At 40.9% G+C, this 20,984-nt stretch overlaps 1 protein-coding gene across 2 annotated transcripts in view; it reads left to right on the top strand.

Annotated features, from left to right (window-relative positions):
* The first annotated feature begins 314 nt into the window (after positions 1-314).
* BICDL1 (BICD family like cargo adaptor 1) overlaps positions 315-20,984 on the top strand; it is a 95,909-nt gene continuing 75,239 nt past the window's right edge. For both annotated transcript variants that reach the window (XM_079942681.1, XM_079942680.1), the window contains exons 1-2: positions 315-764; positions 7,657-7,872. In XM_079942681.1, the coding sequence (XP_079798807.1) occupies positions 330-764; positions 7,657-7,872 (651 nt within the window). In that variant the 5' untranslated portion in view covers positions 315-329. The remainder of the gene's footprint in view (positions 765-7,656; positions 7,873-20,984) is intronic.

Raw genomic sequence — 20,984 nt, 5'->3', positions numbered from 1 at the left:
GAAAAGCCGGCGGCGGCGTTCCTCCTCGCAACCGCCCCTCCCGCTTCGCCTCCCTTCAGTCTTCGCTTTCTCAGCCTTCCCTTTGCCACCCCGTCCTCCTCCCCAGCGCTCGCGGAGCAGCTGAGCCCGGGGGCGGGGGAAGGGGGCGCGTGCCGCCGGAGCGGGGGAGGGGCGGGGCGGCGCGCGCCGCGCCCAGGGCTCTCGGAGACCCGGGGAGCGCGTGCCGCGGCGTGAGGAGAGGCGCGGGGCGGTGCGACGGGGCCCCTCCCCCTTGCAGCCTGGCGCGCGCCGGCCGGGCCGCACCGCTGCGGGCTCCGCGCGCGCGGGCCATGTCCGCCTTTTGCCTGGGCTTGGCTGGCCGCGCTTCAGCACCCGCAGAGCCGGACAGCGCCTGCTGCATGGAGCTGCCCGCCGCGGCCGCGGACGCAGTCGGGAATCCAGCCGCAGCCGCCGCCGCCCTTGTCTCCTTCCCCGGGGGCCCCGGGGAGCTGGAACTGGCGTTAGAGGAGGAGCTGGCGCTGCTGGCGGCCGGGGAACGGCCGTCCGACCCCGGAGAGCATCCTCAGGCCGAGCCCGGGCCTCCAGCCGAGGGGGCCGAACTGCAGCCGCCGCCCGCCCAGGATCCCGAGCTGCTGTCGGTGATCCGGCAGAAGGAGAAGGATCTGGTCTTGGCGGCCCGACTGGGCAAGGCACTGCTCGAGAGGAACCAGGACATGAGCCGGCAGTACGAGCAGATGCACAAGGAGCTGACAGATAAGCTGGAGGTGAGGACGTCCCTCCTGGGATGGGTGGGAAGCGGGGGGTGGGGGGGAGCCCAGGCACCCGCCTGCCGGCCCTCGGTAGCTTCGGGAGCCACTCACCCACCCCACCCCATCCCACCTTTCTTGCTCATCCTCCCTCACAGAAAACCACCTGGAAGCGGGGTAGCATGGAGGGTTTTGGATTATCAGACGAGGGCATTCATTGAACCCACCTGGCTTTCCCACCCTACTCACAGCAAACGGGTCTATGCACGGCTCCAAACACTGTGGGCCGTTCTGTATACGTACTGTACACAGCATCTAAAATAGAGTTTACAGTATGACATTTATTTGTACAGCACTGAGGTGATGTCCACACACAGAGAAATTAGAAAGTCGTGAAGCATTTAAAATATGCTCCATGTTTTCAGAGAAGTAGTTAATCGCTAATCAGGGTGTTAGCCTAAAGCGTTTCAGCTTTGGAGTTAAGGCCTCCAGATGCCCTTGTCTTAACTTCCCGGCAGCTCAGAGTTGTGGGAAACAAGTGCCCCTAAAGGAGCTTTATATAGCCTTCAAATAGTTAAGGATTAGGAAGTATGGTTCCATTGCAGAAATCAGGTGAGCCTGCGCTCCGCATGTGACCACTGGTTGTGGATTTGATTTGGACCTCAGTATTTATATGTATTTAAACAGTACTTTTCTGTTTCTGTTCTGGGTCTCACACATGCAGTTGGTTCGCCAAATGCAACCTGTGAGAACCATACAACTTTAACTATTGTTATAAATACCCCTTAAAGTGTCTGTAAGATTTCTGCCACTTCTCTGGACCAAAGTCTTTTGCAGCTATGCCTGTTTGTTTTCTTGACCTTAACTAGAAAAGGGCCTTGAAAGTGGTACAGGTTGCCACCATTTATAAAAATTAGATTTTTTTTTTTAAAGTGGGGGTAGGGGAGGTGCATCATGGCAGTGGGGATGAGCTTATCCTTTTCTGCCTGTGCATTTACTGTTGTTACCCAGTTTGGTTGCAACCAGTTCTTTTTATTCTTAGAAGAGAAAAGTACAGCCGTGAATGAGGTCCATATCACTGCTGCGGGTCAGACAGTCAGAATGTAGATTCAGAAACTTTTCTATAATAAGAAGTGTATCTGTATTCCAACAACATATCAAAAGTAAATCAGGGAAGAAAAAAAGGAAACCACTGTAACCCTGTAGTTCAGTTGGCCTCTTAACTAGGTCTGCCAGTCGATGAACTCCTGAGATACCTCTCTGAAAAGTGGTTTGTGAAACCTATAGGTAGACTGCCAAAAAGCAGCCCAGTGAATTGAATTGTTTAATTTTCACTTGAAGTAGAGGTCTAGGAATAAAAGGGTGTCTTTTTTTTTTTTAAGAGATTTGATTACAGGCTCTATATACAAGTACTACCGCAGAGATTTATGCTTGTGATTTGAAATTCCTTCAGTGAGGGACTTGATTAAAGAGACAGCTAACTTGAAAGAAACATCATATCAGTCGGTTTGATTAGTGATAGATTTCAGGGTAATCCTGAGTGTGCAGTTATACACATCCTGGTTTCCATTTGGAACCTTTATACATGTCTTCAGCAAAGGAAAAAGATATTCAAATTCTGTAACAAGAAAGTTTCTATTGTAAAAGAATAAATTACATTTGACTTTTTGCTGTTGACTTGATAGACAGTAATAAAATAGTTTAAAACCCTTATTAAACTTTAAAAAAATCTTCACTCCTCTCAGGTCAGCATATGAACTCTAGTGTTAAAAGTTTATTTTTAATTTCTGGAAGTTGGTTGCACAACAGTATGAATGTACTTAGCACTACTAAACCAACAGTACACTTAAAAATGGTTAATATGGTAAATTCTATGTTATGTATGCCTTACCACAATTTGAAAAATAACTTTTAAAAAGTGAAATATTGATCACTAATCAATATTAATGAGTGATGAAGGGGTTCAGTTGTACAGTTTCTTCTAGGTATATCTGAAAATTATCATTAAAAGTTTTTGTTGTTTTTTAAAAAGTACACTTAAAATTATCAAGGTATTGTCGTTAGTTTCTTGTTAATTCTTTTAGTATTAATATGAGAGTGACAAATCTCATTATAACGGGACTATTTCATTTGATACCTGCAAGTGAGTTTTCCCTTGCAAATTACACCTGTAAGTATATTTTTTAAGCAGCTTAGATTTTAGAATGTCTGCTTGAACAAATTCTTTCTAAAGTTTAATACAACCACTCTGCTAGATTTTCAATTAAATTCAACATTTAGGAGTAGAGAACCAGCCATTACTTTAAAAAACATTTGTAATTTTCTACAAACTATCAGACAGTGGAGTCAAACACATTTTCTCACGGGTTAGTTTGAAAGATAAACACGAGAGGACTCTGAGAGAATGTTGGTTTGACTATTAAATAATGAGACTGGTTTTGTTTTTGTCCCATCTGCTTACTTACTACTTCAAAATTGGCACCTTTCTAATTTCAGAACCAAGTCATTTTCAAGATCTTTTCTACTTATTCATTAGCTATTATTGAATACCTCTCCAGTTCTGTGCGCCAAACCCAAGATTGTGTTTTGTCATTTAAAACGTAAAGTACTTGATCTTACACTGCTCTCTCATTAAAGGCACACTCTTTAAAGTCTTTAAAGGTTAACATAGAAGTTTTTTAGTTAGGCATCTCTTAAAGATGAATGAAGATTCAATTTAATTTGAGAGATTGTAAGGTTTTGGTCATTTTTTTTCCACCCTTAAATTGACTATCCTGTATTTTATTCATTCCCTGAAATAGATTTTCACATGCTTAATTTTTTAATATAAATTTATTTGTTTATTTTTGGCTGCATCCTTTATTTCGTTGCCGCGCTCATGCTTTCTCTAGTTGCAGTGAGTGGGGGCTACTCTTCATTGTGGTGCGCAGGCTTCTCATTGCAGTGGCTTCTCTTGTTGCAGAGCACGAGCTAGTTGTGGCTCGCCGGCTCTAGAGCACAGGCTCAGTAGTTGTGGCGCACGGGCTTCGTTGCTCCGTGGCATGTGGGATCCTCCTGGACCAGGGGTCGAACCCATGTTGCCTGCATTGGCAGGTGGATTCTTAACCACTGCGCCACCAGGGAAGCCCCTCATATGCTTAATTTTTCTTTTTAATGCCTTTAGATATTTTATTTCTTCTGCATCTACAGTTAGCCCTTTTGCTTTTAAAACATATCCAGCCAGGTCCTTAGTAGTTTCTTTTTTTTCCCCCAGAATATGAACTAAGTAACTTGGGTTTATACACTTTTTTCTTCAGAGATTAAATTGTTGTTTAGTTTTTTAAAAATATGTTTTTACGGCTTCCCTGGTGGCGCAGTGGTTGAGAGTCTGCCTGCAGATGCAGGGGACACGGGTTCGTGCCCTGGTCCAGGAAGATCCCACATGCCGCGGAGCGGCTGGGCCTGTGAGCCATGGCCGCTGAGCCTGTGCGTCCGGAGCCTGTGCTCCGCAACACGAGAGGCCACAACAGTGAGAAGCCCGCATACGGCAAAAAAATATATATATATATATATATATATATATGTTTTTAAAGTCCAGGATTCCCTTTTTTTCCCATTCTAGCTGAGAGTGAATTATCTCTTACTGCAGAGGTAATCTTTTTCCTCAATTACATTTTCTTCCCCCTTCCCTAGGCCAATTCTAATGATTCTAGCACTGTTTTCTTTTTTAAGAAGCAAAACAAGTAAGGGGAAAATGATCCATAATTGGGTAGTACATTTAGATAAGCAAACGCAGGGGTCCTTATTTGCATTCAGTGCTTGGTCCACTTAAAAAATAGTATTTTTCTTTGTATTTTTTAAGAACCATATCCTGGACCTGGGAGAATAGCACTGCTTTTTTGGTTCTTTGCAGAAATCCATTTCTGTAACAACCAATTTTAGGTGGGCTAATGATATTAACTTTTGTTTTTTCAGCGTTTTAAATAAACTGTTTTTTAGAATGGTTTTAGATTTACAGAAATATTGGAAAGATGGTACAGCAGAGAGTTTCCATATGCCCTGCCCCCAGTTTCTCTATTATTAACATCTTACATTAGCATGGTATACTTGCCATAATTAATGAACCAATACTAATACATTATTGTTAGCTAATATCCTTAGTTTATTCAGATTTCTTTAGCCTTTGCCAAATGTCTTTTTCTGTTCCAGGATACCACCTTGCATTTAGTTTGTGTATCTTCTTAGTCTCCTCTTTCCTGTAACACTTTTAGACTTTCCTTGTTTTTGATGACCTTGATAGTTTTGACATTAACTTTTTTTTATTGAGGTATAATTGACATACATCATTATATTAGTTTCAGCTGTAGATATTACCTTTTAAAATACCATATAACCCCAAGAAGCAGGGAATAGCATGGGCAGAGCCTGACCTCCACACTTGCTGATACTCTGCCTAGAGTTTACTGGTTAATTTAGCACCTAATTGAAAGTATAATTCTAGAAGAAACCTTTCTTTTCTCAGAGTAGACAAAAGGCTAAATTCTGTATGTTCATTAATAGGAAAGTCTTGATTTTTTTAATTAAAGTATTGGGAAACCTGAATTAGGAAGTTTGTCACTTGTGCAAAGAAATGTAAGGACAAAATAGACTGATCAGCACCACCTGTCCTCATCCCTGCCCCACCCCCCTCAAGTGGATTAGATTGTTTTAGTTGCTTGCTTGGGCTGTTCACTAACAGCTGTTTGCTGAATATTTTTAAGTCTCTCTGTTCTTTTAGAACACAAACCTAATTTATCTGGCCTCTCAGTACCACTGTGATTACTGAGTTCTTGCTGTTTCCTTCTGCTCAATCTTTTCCATTTTGGAAAAACTCAGTAAAACCAAGTATCACAGTTTTAGGCTGGTAATTACCATTTACTTCTGCATTTCATCTTTCTGAAATTTGTATAGTGACTAAAACATTCTCATTTTTGGAAGTTTAGCAAAGTGAGGGAAGCGTAGAGCAGAAAATTTTCATGCTGAGGAGTACAAGTCCCTCTCTTGTCATTCCTTTTCCCCTGTGCTCAAAACTGAGGCTGAATAAAGTATAACTATAATGTGACTTTTTCAGCAAATATACCAGAGTGGCTATATCAAAATTAATTATTCCCTTGAAGTGGTCAACTTTGTAGGCTATATACACTTATTTCAGTGAAAACTGCCTTTTCTGATGTTCTCAGAATTTTAATTTTTCTGACTGCTCTGTCATGGTAAATTTGCATCTTTTGGGGGTAAATTAGACTTTCCGAAACATTTACAAGTCACTCAGAGAAAATTAGGGGAATAAAATGGCAAGATGAAATGAGATAATCTCTTTTTAGGCACATCTCAGATGTGAAGTAATGGGACTGATACTCTTGTATAACTATGCACTGGCCCTTAAAGCTTTCCAAAAGAGGCATTCCAAAAAACATTCGAAAGATGAGAACTTGGGTAGAATAAGAGTGTAGGTTCCCAAGGTGAAAAGATGTTTGAGTGCTCTGAAGGTGACGATTCAAATGCTCATCTTAGCTTTTTGAGACAATCTCAGTGCTTGATATCAACCTTCAGTGCATCAGAATTTCCAGTAGAACCTAGATAGTTAGATAGATAGATAGATGCCTGCCTAGGCCTCATCTCATTCTTAACTGAATCACATCTTTGGAATTAGTATTTAGGTGGATATATTTTGAAAAATTATACCAGAGATTTTCTGACAGCAACAAAAGTTGAGGACCATTGCTTTACATTTCATATATTCCCTGAGGTATAGCTTGGCTTTTTTGTACATACTAGGCTTTTTAAGTAGGAGAACATACTTTCCTCTGAAAAGACAAATTTGTATTTATCTCACAGAAATAAAAAGATGTTCTTATTTCCTTCAATCCAAAAGAGTTCTTTTCTGTCGAGCTGCTACTTCAAACCATCTGTACTTTTCCTGCATACCATTTGTCACGGTGTACAATTTAATACTTTTATCAACCTCTCCCACTAGAATGGAAACTCCATAAAGGTAAGGACCATTATGTCAGTGGCTAGCCTATAACAGGCACTCAAGAATGAATGAAAAGATCAGAAATAAATATGCAAGGCTAATAAGTCATGATTTAATAAAGTGGGCCTAAATCTGAACTTGCCTTAATGATTTTGAAATACAGTGCTATATATAGCAGGAAATATTGAGTTGTGATTTAGAGCATTAAACAAAGTCAAGTGACTAAGACACAAATCCCAGCTCTCCCTTGAGCTTGTTATTGAATTTCTTACCTTCTGCTGCTTCATTTGTAAGAAAAGGTGATTAATCTGAAGCATCTCTGGAGTTCTTTCTAGCTCTGAAAATTCTGTGGTTCTAAGTGCCTGCTATTATGCCAGGCATAACAGATGACAGCAAAAGAAATTTTCTTAACGACTCATTTTAAGTTGTTTAAATGTATATTTCACCAATTAACGGATGATTTACTAAATTTCAAGTGAGTTCCTAAGTCTAGAACCCCCATTCCTAAGGATAAGAGTAAACATTAAGTATTATCAGTAGGAATGGCATTCTGTTTGTGAAATCAGCCTTCCCTGCTCTGGAAGAAGGGAATATTTTTGCAGCTGTGTAATGGGCAACTTCTCCTATGTGGCGGAGTGTTTTGTTGTGCTGACTGACTAGGAAAAAGAAAAGTTAGAAGAGTGTGAAAAGAGAAAAAGGATGTGGATTTTTTTTTTTAATATTTATTCATTTATTTGGCTGCACCAGGTCTTCGGTGCCGTATGTGGGATCTTAGTTGCGGCATGTGGGGTGTTGTTGCCTGACCAGGGACTGAACCTGGGCCCCCTGCATTGGGAACGCAGAGTCTTAGCCACTGGACCACCAGGGAAGTCCCTGGAAATTTTAATGGTTTTAAAATCCTCTTCATTTTTCACCCAGCACTTAGAGCAAGAGAAACACGAACTAAGAAGACGATTTGAGAACCGAGAAGGGGAGTGGGAAGGGCGTGTGTCCGAGCTGGAGAGTGATGTGAAACAGCTTCAGGATGAGTTGGAGAGGCAGCAGGTTCATCTACGGGAAGCAGATCGAGAAAAAACACGGGCTGTCCAGGAATTATCAGAACAGAACCAAAGGTTATTGGATCAACTCAGCAGGGTGAGTCACAAGTTAAGAATTTATGGTATAAAATACTAAAAGTTGAAACAGAGTTTCTGTGTAATGTCAACCATATATAAGGTAAGAGTAGTTCTGATTTTTGTTGCCTTTGGTATTGATATCAACAAATGAAGTATTTTTCACCTATAAGAATTTCAGCTGTGGTGAACTAGGTGTCAGGAGCAAAGACCCTTGCCTGTCATTAGTCAGCTGTGGGACTTTGGCAGTCACTTAACTTGGGAGTTTTCTCATTTTTAAAATGTAAGAGTTTGCTTAGTGATTCGATGTTCCTTATATCTCTACAAGTCTGTGATTCTTTTACCTAGCGAAAGTCTGTCACTGGTAAAATTATGTTAATGCATTTAGTTCAAATGTTAAATGGTGCCACCTTTAAATTGAAAAGCTTAGGGAAATTTTCTAGAGCAAATGATTTTCATTGGTACTACATTTGCGAATGTACACTCCTTCTTATTCTTTAAATATGAAGGGAGGTATGTGTATCTGTATATAAAGTTTGTTCTCTTTATTTCCACATTAAGTAAAGGTTCTTTATTTGTACCTTTATAGGCTGGTGTCATGGATGTATTAATTAACCGAAGTCAAGGTTGTAGAATCATTGCAAAGAAGGAGTTTGAGGGCTGAGTAGGTGGAAATCTAATTTAAATACAGAACATACTTTTTAACAAATGCAGGAATGTTGTTTATGCCCTGGTCTCTAAAGCCACCTACTTTTGAAAATTAAGAGCTAGATTTACTATCATACCTCAAACCTTCTTACAAGTTGAAAATAAAACGAGTTCAGTTACCAGAGGAAAAAGAACTACTCTGATAAAATCCCTAAGCACAAACGTTCACAGGAGAGCACTGCCCTTGTCTGCATGGTTAGTGTTTGATGCTTAAGTCTCTGGGAAAGGCTTAGCTAGGGCAGCATGTGAAGTTATTTTACTAGTTTTTGTCATAGTTGCTTCCCATGCGAACCCTGAGACTGGTCAAAACCTTCATGCCTCACAGGGAAGTGTAAAGTAAATGCTACCACTAGAGAAACGGAGAGGAAGAAGGAGAGGTATGGAAGGAGTGAGTGGAACGGGGTATCTTGAGGGAGATTGGGGGGGGCAGGGGAGAGACAGAAGGAGAGAGATGCCTAATAACTTGGAAAATAGCTAGTTGCAGGAGCTATCAGAACGTGAAGGTGAGAATTCAGGTGGTAGGTGGAGCTGAAGATCTTGCCTGCAGGTTTCTCATCTAGGGAATCAAATCACCATTTGACTGGCTGGAAGGGAAGAGCTGGACAAGTTCTTCAAGAAGACATTATAGGGCCAGCTCAGTAGCCCTTCTGACTCAGTTCTAAAACCTTTTTTAGCAACCGGGAAGGGAATCTGTATCCTTGTAAGATTTTATAGGTTTTTTGGGGGGTTTTAAAATAAATTTATTTATTTTTGGCTGCGTTGGGTCTTCATTGCTGCACGCGGACTTTTCTCTAGTTGCAGCAAGCGGGGGCTACTTGGCGAGTGGGGGCTACTCTTGGTTGCGGTGCGCGGGCTTCTCATTGCGGTGGCTTCTCTTGTGGAGCACGGGCTTCAGTAGTGTGGCTCGCAGGCTCTAGAGTGCAGCCTCAGTAGTTGTGGCTCACGGGCTTAGTTGCTCCGCGGCATGTGGGATCTTCCCAGACCAGGGCTCGAACCTATGTCCCCTGCATTGGGAGGCGGATTCTTAGCCACTGCGCCACCAGGGAACTCCAAGATTTTATATGTTTTTGAGGCTTTATTCATTATTCATGAAAGATTAACCAAATAGGCCTGGCCAGATTGATTTATTTGTTAAAAAAAAATTCATAATTATTCTGAACTAGTGTTTCTTAATGGTGACTTACGAAAGGAATACAACAAACCAGAACAATTTAAGAGGAAATTATTTCTTGGGAGCTAAGTTCATGTTACAAAATAACGTGAGCAGAAGCTGACTCAACTCTGCTTTCTGATCTGGTGAAAGATAGGTGGCCAGAGAAAGCAAATATTAATATGACATAGCGAGAGCACTGAGCTTGGAATGTTGAATCTTGACTCTGCTTCTCATTAACTGGGTGACCTTGTTTGTGCTTCCCTTTCCTTATTTTTATTTTTTATTAAAAAAAAATTATTTGGCTGCACCAGGTCTTAGTTGCAGCATGTGGGATCTTTAGTTGCGGCACGCGGGATCTTTAGTTGTGGCATGCGAATTCTTAGTTGTGGCATGCGAATTCTTAGTTGCGGCATGTGGGATCTAGTTCCCTGACCAGGGATCAAACCTGGGCCCCCTGCACTGGGAGCGTGGAGTCTTAGCCACTGGACCACCAGGGAAGTCCCCCTTTCCTTATACTTATTTTTTTTAATTATTTTTTTAAATTTATTTTTGGCTGCGTTGGGTCTTCATTGCTGCGCACAGGCTTCCTCTAGTTGCGGTGAGTGGGGGCTACTCTTCGTTGCAGTGCAAGGGCTTCTTATTGCGGTGGCTTCTCTTGTTGTGGAGGCAGGGTGAGCCCCCTTCCCCACCAGGGAAGCCCCCTTTCTTTATCCTTAAAATGGAGGTTGGGGGGCTTCCCTGGTGGCGCAGTGGTTGAGAATCCGCCTGCCAATGCAGGGGACGCAGGTTCGTGCCCCGTTCCGGGAGGGTCCCACATGCCGCAGAGCGGCTGGGCCCGTGAGCCATGGCCGCTGAGCCTGTGTGTCCAGAGCCTGTGCTCCGCAACGGGAGAGGCCACAACAGTGAGAGGCCCGCGTACCACAAAAAAAAAAAAAAAAAAAAAGAATGTTGGGGACTTCCCTGGTGGCGCAGTGGTTAAGAATCCACCTGCCAATGCAGGGGACACAGGTTTGAGCGCTGGTCCGGGAAGATCCCACATGCCGTGGAGCAACTAAGCCCATGTGCCACAGCTATCAAGCCTGTGCTCTAGAGCCTGCACAGCAAAAAAGACCCAATGCAGCCAAAAATAAATAAATAATATAAATAAAATTTAAAAATAAATAAATAGAATGGAGGTAAAAATTTGTACCTCATGCAAGTACTGTTGAAATGAAAATGAGGTAATGTGTTTATGTTAAGCAGAATATGAAGTTAATATGTTTCCGTGTTGATGGTTATTTTACTAAGGGAGTATCTTTATAGTTGAGGTTCCTCTGCCTAATTTCTCTGTAGAAAATACTGATAAGCTGTTCCCAAAGGAATATAGGAGGATAACATTTCCACTAGATCTAGATTCTTGTTATCCTCTCTGGCCTTGAATGTAGGCCCTTGGTGAGTTTTGCGGCTTTTTTTCCCTTTCTCTTTTTAAGCAGGCCAAGCCCCTTGGGTTTCCATCAGCAGCCAGTTTAGATTGCATTTTATTATCATTTTATTAACTGGGTATTCAGGAACTAGAGGAACTGGGTACTTTGAAGTGAATTAAGATTCTCCTAGGACAAGTTAACAACCAGCAAAAGTAGTAGAAGGCCATGCTTTTCTAACAATGTATATAATGTGTTTTTATAAGCATGAAATGTATAATATCTAAAATGTAGTATATTTCTGTGATGCTTTTGTCCAAAGTATTTTTTATTGAAGTATAGTTGATTTATTTGTCCAAAGTATTTTTAAATGTATTTCTTTGCTGCCATGTTTTTTTGTTTTTGTTTTTAAATAACTGCTTTATCGAGATAGAATTCATGTACCATAACATTTACTTTTTAAAAGTGTACATCACCACTATCTAAGTATACAATAGAACATTTCACACCCCCCAAAAAAGGAAGCCTGTACCCATTAGCAGTCACTCCTCATTCCACCTAACACCCTATCTGACACCCTGACCCCCGGCAACCACTAATCTACTTTTTGTCTCTATGGATTTGTCTGTTCTGGACATTTCATATAAATAGAATCATACATATGTGACTTTTTGTGACTGACTTCTTTCCCTTAGCATAATGTTTTCAGGGTTCATCCACATTGTAGCATATATCAATACTTCATTTTTATGGTTGAAGAATATTCCATTGTATGGATATAACACATTTTGTTTATTGATTCATTAATTGATGGACATTTGGGTTGTTTCCACTTTTTGGCTTTTATGAATAAAACTGCCATACACATTCATGTTCAAGTGTTTGTGTGATCAGCGTTCTTTTCAGCTCTAAATTAGGATGCTGTGAGCATATGTATCCCATAAGCTTCTGGATCCTCATTATGATGAAGGAAGGGATGGGTACTGTTGTAATTTTATAGCTGAGAAAACTTGAGGGACAGAAAGATATGTGACTTAATTAAGGCTCCTCCGGTTCAAGACTGATGAAGGTTCCTGTGCCTCAATTTCAAATTTCTGAGGCAGCAATTAAGGTCACAGACTTTGGAGCCCAGACAGCCCTGGGACCAGACACCATCTCTGCTATTTACTAGCTGAGTGAGTTTGGGAAAGTTTTTCCACTTTTTAAAATCGTAGTTTCCTCCTCTGTATAATGGAAACAATTACACTATTACTATTGTCTGATGCTGTTAGGAGGACTAAATGAGTTAATGTTTGTAAAGCTCTAACCACAATGTCTAGCATACAGTGAGTGCTCAATAAATGGTAGCCATCATAATTATCATGTCCTCCTCATGTAGATGAGATTTCTGCATCTTGTCCAATGTTTATTCTCTAATTTGAGAGAGTGGAAGAATCTGAAATGTCCCCAGCACATATTGGCATGTAAAAATATTTTGTTTAGTAGTCAAATCTCTACTCAAAAATACTTGTGTAAAATTGACCCTCCTAGGAGTTGAGTCAGGTTTATTCTATAGCACCTAGAACCAACACTGCTGCATATATCCTGGGGATACCCTTATCCCAGTTCATTTGCTCATTTGGACAAAATGCCCTCTAAATTCTCTTCTAGCTCCTAAATTTCTGTGAGACTCATTTTTGTAAACCTCAGGTTGACATATCTGGAGAGAGTATAATTCACTTTTTAAGTTAGAAAGTCATACTATGATAGCGTTGACAGTGGGGATGTAGGACATGTTAAACACTTATCCTCCGAACTATATCAAAAGTAGAAAGAATACAGTGGGCCTTACTTTCAAGAGGAAAGGTGAGATATGGGCCATGCTTGTTGCCTAAGAAGAAGGAGATATAAATGCTTAACATGGAGGTTTTTTGAGAATCCTTCTGATACATAAATATAACAGCGTTTTTAGCAGAAACTTCCAGAGCCTGCAGATGATTTTCTCCCCAACAGCAGCAGCTAAGATATCAGAGTTCTGATCGGTATTAGAGTCCTGAAGTGGTTATTCACTAATTTAAGCTACTACAGTTTGTAACACAGTTTAGGCACTATAGAAAGTTCTGTTTATATCCTTCACCTATTATTGGTGTGTAAGAGTTTTTTTTTTTACACATTCTTGATGGTATTATATTTTCATTTTGTTTATGGACTCTTTTACCAAACAGAGGTGTGTTCTTTTAGTGAAGTCAAATTTATTAATCATTTCCTTTATGATTTGACTTTTATGTTTTGCTTAAGCCTGTCCTCCAGGTCATGACGATATTTTCCTGTATTAATTATAAAAATTTAAGACTTGTTTTTTACATTTAGATCTTTAATCTGTCTAGAATTTAGTTTTTACTATGATATGACATAGGAGTCCAGCTGTGTTTTCTGTGTGATTTATTGTCTCAGCACTGTCTATATCCCCATGAATTTCTAATGCTGTGTGGATTTTTTAATAAAAAATCGTAACATTTAGTCTTGACTGAAGAGCCAAGGTAACTTAAAATAAAAAATTTAGAGGGTTATATAAAACTGTATTATTTTGCTAGGGCTGTTGTAGCAAAGTACCACAGACTGAATGGCTTAAACAACAGGAAATTATTGTCTCACAGTTCTGGGGGCTGGAGGTTCAAAATCAAGGTGTTGTAAATATTGTTTCCTTTTGAGGGCTATGAGGGAAGGATCCACTCCAGGTTGCTCTCCTTGCCTTGTAATAGATGGCCGTCTTCCCCCTGTGTCTCCTCCCTCCTTGTATATCTGTCTCTGTTTCCAGATTTCTTCTCCTTATAAGAACACCAGTCATACTGGATTAGGGCCCAGCCTAATGACCTGTTTGTTTTTAAATTTTTAATTACATAGTTGTATAGTTGATTTACAATGTTGTGTTAGTTTCTTGTGTATAGCAAAGTGATTCAGTTATATATGCATATTCTTTTCATATTCTCTTTCATTATGGTTTATTATAGGATATTAAGTATAGTTCACTACGCTATGCAGTAGGACCTTGTTGTTTATCTATTTTATATACAGTAGTCTGCATCTGCTAATCCTAAACTCCTAATTTATCCCTCCCCCACCCCCCCCTTCCTCTTTGGTAACCGTTAGTTTGTTTCCATGTCTGTGAGTCTGTTTCTGTTTCATAAATAATTTCATTTGTCTCATATTTTAGATTTCACATATAAGTTATATAATATGGTCTTTCTCTTTCTGACTTCACTTAGTATGATAATCTCTAGGTTCATCCACGTTGCTACAAATGGCGTTATTTCATTCTTTTTTATGGCTGAGTAGTATTCCATCATGTATATACACCACATCTATTTTTTTTAATTGAAGTATAGTTGATTTACAACGTTGCTACAAATGGCGTTACTTCATTCTTTTTTTTTTTTTTTTTTTTTTTGGCAGTACGTGGGCCTCTCACTGTTGTGGCCTCTCCCGTTGCGGAGCACAGGCTCCGAACGCGCAGGCCCAGCAGCCATGGCTCACAGGCCTAGCCGCTCCGCGGCATGTGGGATCTTCCTGGACCGGGGCACAAACCCGTGTCCCCTGCATCAGCAGGCAGATCCTCAACCACTGCACCACCAGGGAAGCCCTATTTCATTCTTTTTTATGGCTGAGTAGTATTCCATCGTGTATATACACCACATCTATTTTTTTAAATTGAAGTATAGTTGATTTACAATTTTGTGTTAATTTCTGCTGTACAGCAAAGTGATTCAGTTATACATATATATACATTCTTTTTTTATATTCTTTTCCATTATGGTTTATCATAAGATATTGAATATAGTTCCCTGTGCTATACAGTAGGACCTTGTTGTTTATCCATTCTATGTATAAAAGCTTAACATTTGCTAACTCCAACCTCCCACTCCATCCCTTCCCCAACCCCATCCCTCTTGGCAGCCACCAATCTGTTCTCTATGTCCGTGATTCTGTTTCTTTTTCATAGATAGGTTCATTTGTGTCATATTTTAGATTCCATGTGTAAGTGATATCATATGGTGTTTGTCTTTCTGACTTACTTCACTTAGTATGATAATCTCTAGTTGCATCCATGTTGCTGCAAATGGCATTATTTTGTTCTTTTTTATGGCCAAGTAGTATTTCCTTGTATATATGTACCACATCTTCTTTATCCATTCATCTGTCAATGAACATTTAGGTTGTTACCATGTCTTGGCTATTGTGAACAGTGCTGCTATGAACAGAGGGGTGCATGTATCTTTTTGAATTATAGTTTTGTCTGGATATAGGCCCAGGAGTGGGATTGTTGGATCATATGGTAACTCTGTTTTTGGTTTTCTGAAGAATCTCCGTACTGTTTTCCACAGTGGCTGCACCAAATTACATTCCCACCAACAATGTAGGAGGGTTTCCCTTTTCTCCATACCCTCTCCAGCATTTGTTATTTGTAGGCTTTTTTGTCGTTATTTGTAGACTTTTTAATGATAACCATTCTGACTGGTGTGAGGTGGTACCTCATTGTAGTTTTGATGTGCATTTCTGTAATAATTAGGAATGTTGAGCATCTTTTCATGTGCCTATTGGCCATCTGTATATCTTCTTTGGAGAAGTGTCTATTTAGGTCCTCTGCCAGTTTTTCGATTGGGTTTTTTTGTTGTTGAATTGTATGAGCAGTTTGTATATTTTGGAAATTAAGCCCTTGTAATGACCTCTTTTTAATATGATTACCTCTGAAAAGGCTCTATCTACAAGTAAGGTCACATTCTGAGGTATTGAGGTTTGGAGTTCAACATATGAATTTCAACCCATAACAACCATTTTGGGGTGCTTTTTTGCCAACAGGTTCAACTCTTGGATCTTAGTACTGTCTGTGTTGGGGGTGTTCACAGTGGTGCCACTTTCTGTTTTTTTTGTGTGTGTGTGGCTGTGTTGGGTCTTCGTTGCTGCGTGTGGACTTTCTCTAGTTGTGGCAAGCAGGGGCTACTCTTCGTTGCGGTGCAAGGGCTTCTCATTGCGGTGGCTTCTCTTGTTGCGCAGCACGCGGCTTCAGTAGTTGCAGCACATGGGCTCAGTAGTTGTGACGTGCAGGCTCAGTAGTTGTGGCTCGCGGGACCTAGAGCGCAGGCTCAGTAGTTGTGGCGCACGGGCTTAGTTGCTCCACGGCATGTGGGATCTTCCCAGACCAGGGATCGACCCTGTGTCCCCTGCATTGGCAGGCGGATTCTTAACCACTGTGCCACCAGGGAAGTTCCTGGTGCCACTTTCTTTGTGGGTTGCATACACTCAATAACATATTTACTCACCAAAGATGATTATGCCTGTGACCATACAGCTAAGGTCTACCATGACCAATCCAATGGGGAGAGATTTAGAACCTTTAATTTTATTATTTGAAAAAGTCCCAGATTCACCTCCCTCCTACTTTTCCTCTCATGACTAACTGGCATTCAGATCTTCTGTGTAGACTAATGAAACCTTTATTATTATTTTTTTTTAGATTTTTTTTTTTTTCCTGGCCACACTGTGTAGCCTGTGGGATTCTAGTTCCCTGACCAGGGATTGAACCCATGCCCCCTGCATTGGAAGTGCAGCGTCTTAACCACTGGACTGCCAGGGAAGTCCCTAGATCTTCTTTAATTCAACATTTGGCAAATACTTAATTGAGCAAGGCACAGGGGATATAGTGGGAAACACAAGACTTCTGTTGTGTGAAGCTAGTAGGAAGAAAGATTTAAATAACTAAACAAATCCACAAGATAATTATAGATTGTAATAGGTACTATAAAGGGTGATGTGATGGCAAATGACCAGAAAGAAGAGCGTGACTTTAGAAAGGATAGGTAGGGAAGGCTTCTCTGAGGAGGTAACATTTGAGATGAGACCTGCAGGTTGAGGAATCAGCCATAGAAGAGTCAGGGGAACAGGGTTCTTTGATGGATCCTGTTAGATTGTACACTCTCTGAGTATAGAGATCACATCTGTATTGTTTATCGTTATAAACAGGCAACTAGTAGAGTGGGCATTCAATAAAAGATTGTTGGTTGTTATTTTTTTTCTTGACTAGGGTACCTAATAAAGAAATTAGAACTCTGTTTTTCTGAAGATTACACTACCCCTCCATGCACTCCATAGAAGAGCACTCTAGACTGTTTCAGACTCACTGTTATGCCACATGTGTGCTATGTGAAAACCAGTGGTCAAAGGAACCATGCATGTCAGCGCTGTGACGGGCAGGTTGTAGATAATGGTGACCCAGTTGCCTAGAAATCTAGTGTTGTCTTCATAGATACTCCTTCTGTAATTGTATGAAACCCCAAACTTCCATGAATTGAGACGAGTGACTATGGAATGGACAGAGCTTTTTTTGTGTATTGATGTAAAACCTGCAAGTACTTTGGCATTGTGCTGTGTCTCTCCGGTGGTCTGTAGATTGGTCAGTTACCGAGTGACTGACCCTGTAGTCCTCTGACCTTGCTGGTGGAGAGGGAAATGAGCAGCATTTTCGCTTTTACCAAAAAGTTCTCTTGGGGAGTTCCATGGTGGCGTAGTGGTTAGGGTTCTGGGCTTTCACTGCTGCAGACCAGGTTCAATCCCTGGTCAGGGACCTGAGATCCTGCAAGCTGTGCGGTGCAGCCAAAAAAAAAAAATAGTTTTCTTGTCTCATGGGATGGTTGGCCATTATTTGGGTATCATTATGGCTTTCCCTCCTTTGCTGGGTGCATATAATCTGGACAAAACTGTCTCCAACTGTCTGTCATCTTTTCTTAGAACCCCAAATTGTCCAAAGTATAAAGAAGGAGGCAGTCAGAGGTTTTCTTTGGAAAGCTGTATAGTGAGTGCTCTTGAACAGAGCCTCATTGAGGATGTATAGTTGCTCAGTGTACAGCCCTGGATGTAAACCTCTTGAGAATTCACCTTAAAGACCATTTTTCCCCTTCTTATTATTGTTTTAGTACTGTGCTATATTCTTTTACTTTTTATTTTCCCAGGGCCTTCCCTATGAGTTCCTTCCCCCTTCATTGCAGCTCTACAAGTGTCTCTAACAAACCTCTGCCTGGTTCCTTACATCCAGAATTGTGGTCATATGCCTAGTCACTATGGCTTTGGGTTACTATCTAATTGTGCCAATAGGAGAAGCAATATTTGGGGCAATATGCAAGAAGGACTGTTCCAAAGGCTGCGTGAAGCCAAAAGAAGGTTGTTACTGTAGAATCAGAGATAGGGAAGGAGATAAAAAGAATTCAACAGGAAGTTAGGCCTAGGTCCAAGGCCAGGAGAAACCAAAGCCTGCATTTTTAAACTTGAAGGGCTTAGGCCAAGAAATACCTGGAGGAATAGTCTGAAGATTGGTGATGGAGAAGTTGAAATGAAGGAACAAAGATTCACTTGCAGCTCAGGTGAAACCAGGCAGTTTGAAATCTATGTCTCTGAAAGCCTGGCACTCAGTAGGGTATTCTTTTTGTGAAACTTGGTTTTTCTGTCTAGGAGAGGGGTGGCTTCTTAAGAAGCTGAGCCTTATTGAATATCCCTTAGTAGATATTCAGGAATTTCAATTTTGCCTCCGCCTTAAATTTCCACTTACAGGTTTTTAAATTAAGAAAATATGTGTATACATTGTTTTTTCCAACGGCAAAAAGAATGCATGTTCATGGTAAAATGAAATTCAGACAATACAGAAATGTTTGATGTAAACAGTGAAAATTCTTGATTCTCCATCAAAGAAAGTGCTAATGACAGTTTGGTGTTAATTCTTTTGTATTTTTACATACACACACACACACACTCACGTGCATTATTTTTCTATTTATTTTTGCTTTTTTTCTCAAATAGAATGGTTTTGTTCATTTTTTTTTACTCAGTAGATCTTACTTTTTTTTATATTTTTAATGTTTGAATATAGTATTGCTTGTACATATGGATGTACCATAATTAGTGTAACCATTTCCTATTGAAGAGCATGTGCACTGGTTACAGTATTTTACTGTTACAAACACTGTTGCAGTGAACATCCTTGTTCATATATCTTTGCACTCATATTATCATTTGTCTATGATGGGTTCCTAGAAGTGGGATGTCTAGGTCAAAAGATACGTACATTTAAGATTTTAATAGATATTACCATATTGCCCACCAAAAATGTTTCAGTAGTCTGTACTCACCCTACCATTTATCTTTGTTAAGGCTGAAGAACCTATCATTCTGCGTGCATATGTAGTAAAACTATAAAGAAAACCGAGGTGTTTTTCATCACAAAATTCGGGATACTGGTTCCCTGAGGAGTGAGGTGGGGAGGAGGAGTGGGGCAGGGAGGAGCAGTGGAAGAGGATGCTTGTCATCATGGAATGGTGCTAGGGGAGGAGGCTTCTGGTATGTTCTACTTCTTGACCTTGGTGATAATTACATGGGTGTTTATTTTACAATTATTTGTTAAACAGTACATATGTGTTTTATGTATTTGTCTTTATATGTGTTATATTTTGCAATAAAAAGAAAAAACCAGGCTAAAATGTGAAGTGTTGACAAACTATGGCCCACAGACCAAATTTAGCTGCTGCCTATTTTTGTAAATAAAGTTTTATTGGAATGCAGCCACACCCATTTATTTTCATACTGTCTGTGGCTGCTTTCATGCTACGATGGCAGAGTTGAGAAGTTGTGACAGAGACTGTATGGCCCTTTAAGAACAAAGTTTGCCAACCTCTGCTCTATGTAATTGAGCTAGAATAAATTAAAAGTTAGATGGAGAGGAGCTTCCCTGGTGGCACAGTGGTTAAGAACCTGCCTGCCAACGCAGGGGACATGGGTTTGAGCCCTGGTCCAGGAAGATCCCACATGCTGTGGAGCAACTAAGCCCGTGTGCCACAACTACTGAGCCTGCACTCTAGAGCCCGTGAGCCACAACTACTGAGCCTGTGCACCTAGAGCCTGTGCTCCACAAGAGAAGCCACCACAAGAAGAAGCCCGCGCACCACAACGAAGAGTAGCCCCCACTCGCGGCAACTAGGGAAGGCCCACGTGCAGCAACAAAGACCCAATGCAACCAAAAATAAATTAAAAAAATAAAGTTAGATGGAGATATCCAATTATGCTATAATTTTTTTTTTTTTTTTTTTTGGTACGCGGGCCTCTCACTGCTGTGACCTCTCCCGTTGCGGAGCACAGGCTCCGGACGCGCAGGCTCCGGACGCGCAGGCTCAGCGGCCATGGCTCACGGGCCCAGCCGCTCCGCGGCATGTGGGATCTTCCCGGACCAGGGCACGAACCCGTGTCCCCTGAATCGGCAAGCGGACTCTCAACCACTGCGCCACCAGGGAAGCCCCTATAATTTATTTTTAATCAGAAAAAATACTCTAGGCAATTGTGTATTTATAATCATAATAGTTGCAATTATACCCTATAATTTGATAAATAAAAACTAAAACATCATATAAAAAAAGAAAAAATCACTTACTCATTTAACCAATATTAATAATGTGCATCTACTATGTATGATGGTACTCTACTGGGTAACAGAGATAATTCAGTGAAGAATATACAGGTCTGTATCCCCAGGGTGAGCACCAGTTGCCTCCTGCCTCTCCAGGAGACTCTTCCGTATCAGGGTTCAATGTGTGGACCAGAACCCAGTGTGTAGATCCAACATTCTCTGATGTTGAAAGAGAATTTGGTACAAGGCAGCTCTAACTCACTTTCACCCTAACTGAGTTAATTATTAAAGTTGATTCAGCTTTAAAAAACAAAAAAAAGGAAAGTACATAAAAACTGCAAATTAGGGCTTCCCTGGTGGCGCAGTGGTTGAGAGTCCGCCTGCTGATGCAGGGGACATGCGTTCGTGCCCCGGTCTGGGAAGATCCCATGTGCCGTGGAGCGGCTAGGCCC

The sequence above is a fragment of the Stenella coeruleoalba genome (assembly GCF_951394435.1).
Source record: "Stenella coeruleoalba genome assembly, chromosome: 14".
NCBI classification, from domain to species: domain Eukaryota; kingdom Metazoa; phylum Chordata; class Mammalia; order Artiodactyla; family Delphinidae; genus Stenella; species Stenella coeruleoalba.
Note: the sequence above shows the minus strand (reverse complement) of the source record. Positions and strands in the feature narration are given on the sequence as shown.